We start from the raw sequence: 1228 nt of genomic DNA, 5'->3' as shown, positions 1-1228 counted from the left end.
ATGAAATGGTTTGGTCCTCCACAACAAAGAATGACTGTTGTGTCTTTCACCTTTATTCAAGTTTTAATATGTACTATTTGGTTGGTACTTAGCCCTCCATTCCCAATTAAAAATCTAACCGCATACAAGGAGAAAATCATACTGGAATGTGCATTAGGCTCTGCTGTTGGCTTCTGGGCTGTGCTCAGTTACGTAGGCCTACTTGCCGCCTTTTGCTTTGTTTTAGCTGTTTTAGCCCGCAAATTACCTGACAATTTCAATGAAGCTAAATTTATCACCATCAGCATGCTGATATTCTGTACAGTGTGGATCACCTTTATCCCAGCATATGTCAGCTCTCCTGGGAAATTCACTGTGGCTGTTGAGATTTTTGCCATTCTGTCCTCCAGCTTTGGACTAATAATGTGTATATTTGCTCCAAAATGTTTTATAATTTTGTTTAACCCCGAGAAAAACACCAAGAAATATTTAATGAACAAAAATCCAACTTAGGTTTCATAATTTTTAATATTATAACAGGAAGATCAAATATTAGACACAATGAATTATTTATAACTTTACCTTATTACTTACTCATTTATTTCTCAGTTTTTGAATCTATGCCTATACATATACAGGGTGGTGAAAAAATATTTCTCCCTTTCCCAATTCATAGTTTTTTCACATTTGTCACACTTAAATGTTTCAGATCATTAAATACATTTTGATATAAGATAAAGATAATCCAAATAAATGCAAAATTTAGTTTGTAAATGATTAATTAAATTTAATGAAAATCATAAACCTGTGTAATGTCATGTCAAGCATCTTATTCAAATTTATATCAAGACTTTGACTAGGCCACTCAAATTTTTTAGATATGTTTTGCTTTTTTGAGTCACTCGGGGGTAGACTTGGTGTTGTGTTCATTATCATTTTTCTTTGGTATAGCCTAAGTGAGCTTTTGGGCTTTAGGTCATAAACTCGTGGCCAGACATTCTACCGATTTTCTGGTAGAGAGCAGAATTCACAGTTCCATCAACTACAGTAACAATTACAGGAAATTGTCCTGGTCCTGAAGCCCCAGATGATATTAAGACATAACTTTTTTCCATTAATAAATAAAATCATTATTGAAAAACTGCATTTTGTTTTTCCTAAATATTTTCATCTAATATTAAAGTTTTGTATTATATTTATCTATTTCTTTTCTCTCTCTCACTCTCTCTCTCTCTCTCTCTCTCTCTCT

At 32.9% G+C, this 1228-nt stretch overlaps 1 protein-coding gene across 1 annotated transcript in view; it reads left to right on the top strand.

Annotated features, from left to right (window-relative positions):
- LOC102213922 (extracellular calcium-sensing receptor-like) overlaps positions 1 to 492 on the top strand; it is a 4473-nt gene extending 3981 nt beyond the window's left edge. Inside the window, exon 7 of the mRNA XM_005753554.1 lies at positions 6 to 492. Coding sequence (XP_005753611.1) covers positions 6 to 492 — 487 coding nt within the window. The remainder of the gene's footprint in view (positions 1 to 5) is intronic.
- The last annotated feature ends 736 nt before the right edge of the window (positions 493 to 1228 follow it).

Source organism: Pundamilia nyererei, unplaced genomic scaffold (assembly GCF_000239375.1).
Source record: "Pundamilia nyererei isolate P.nyererei 1_Seehausen unplaced genomic scaffold, PunNye1.0 scaffold00437, whole genome shotgun sequence".
In the NCBI taxonomy this organism is placed as follows: Eukaryota; Metazoa; Chordata; class Actinopteri; order Cichliformes; family Cichlidae; genus Pundamilia; species Pundamilia nyererei.
This window is presented reverse-complemented; position numbering and strand designations above follow the sequence as displayed.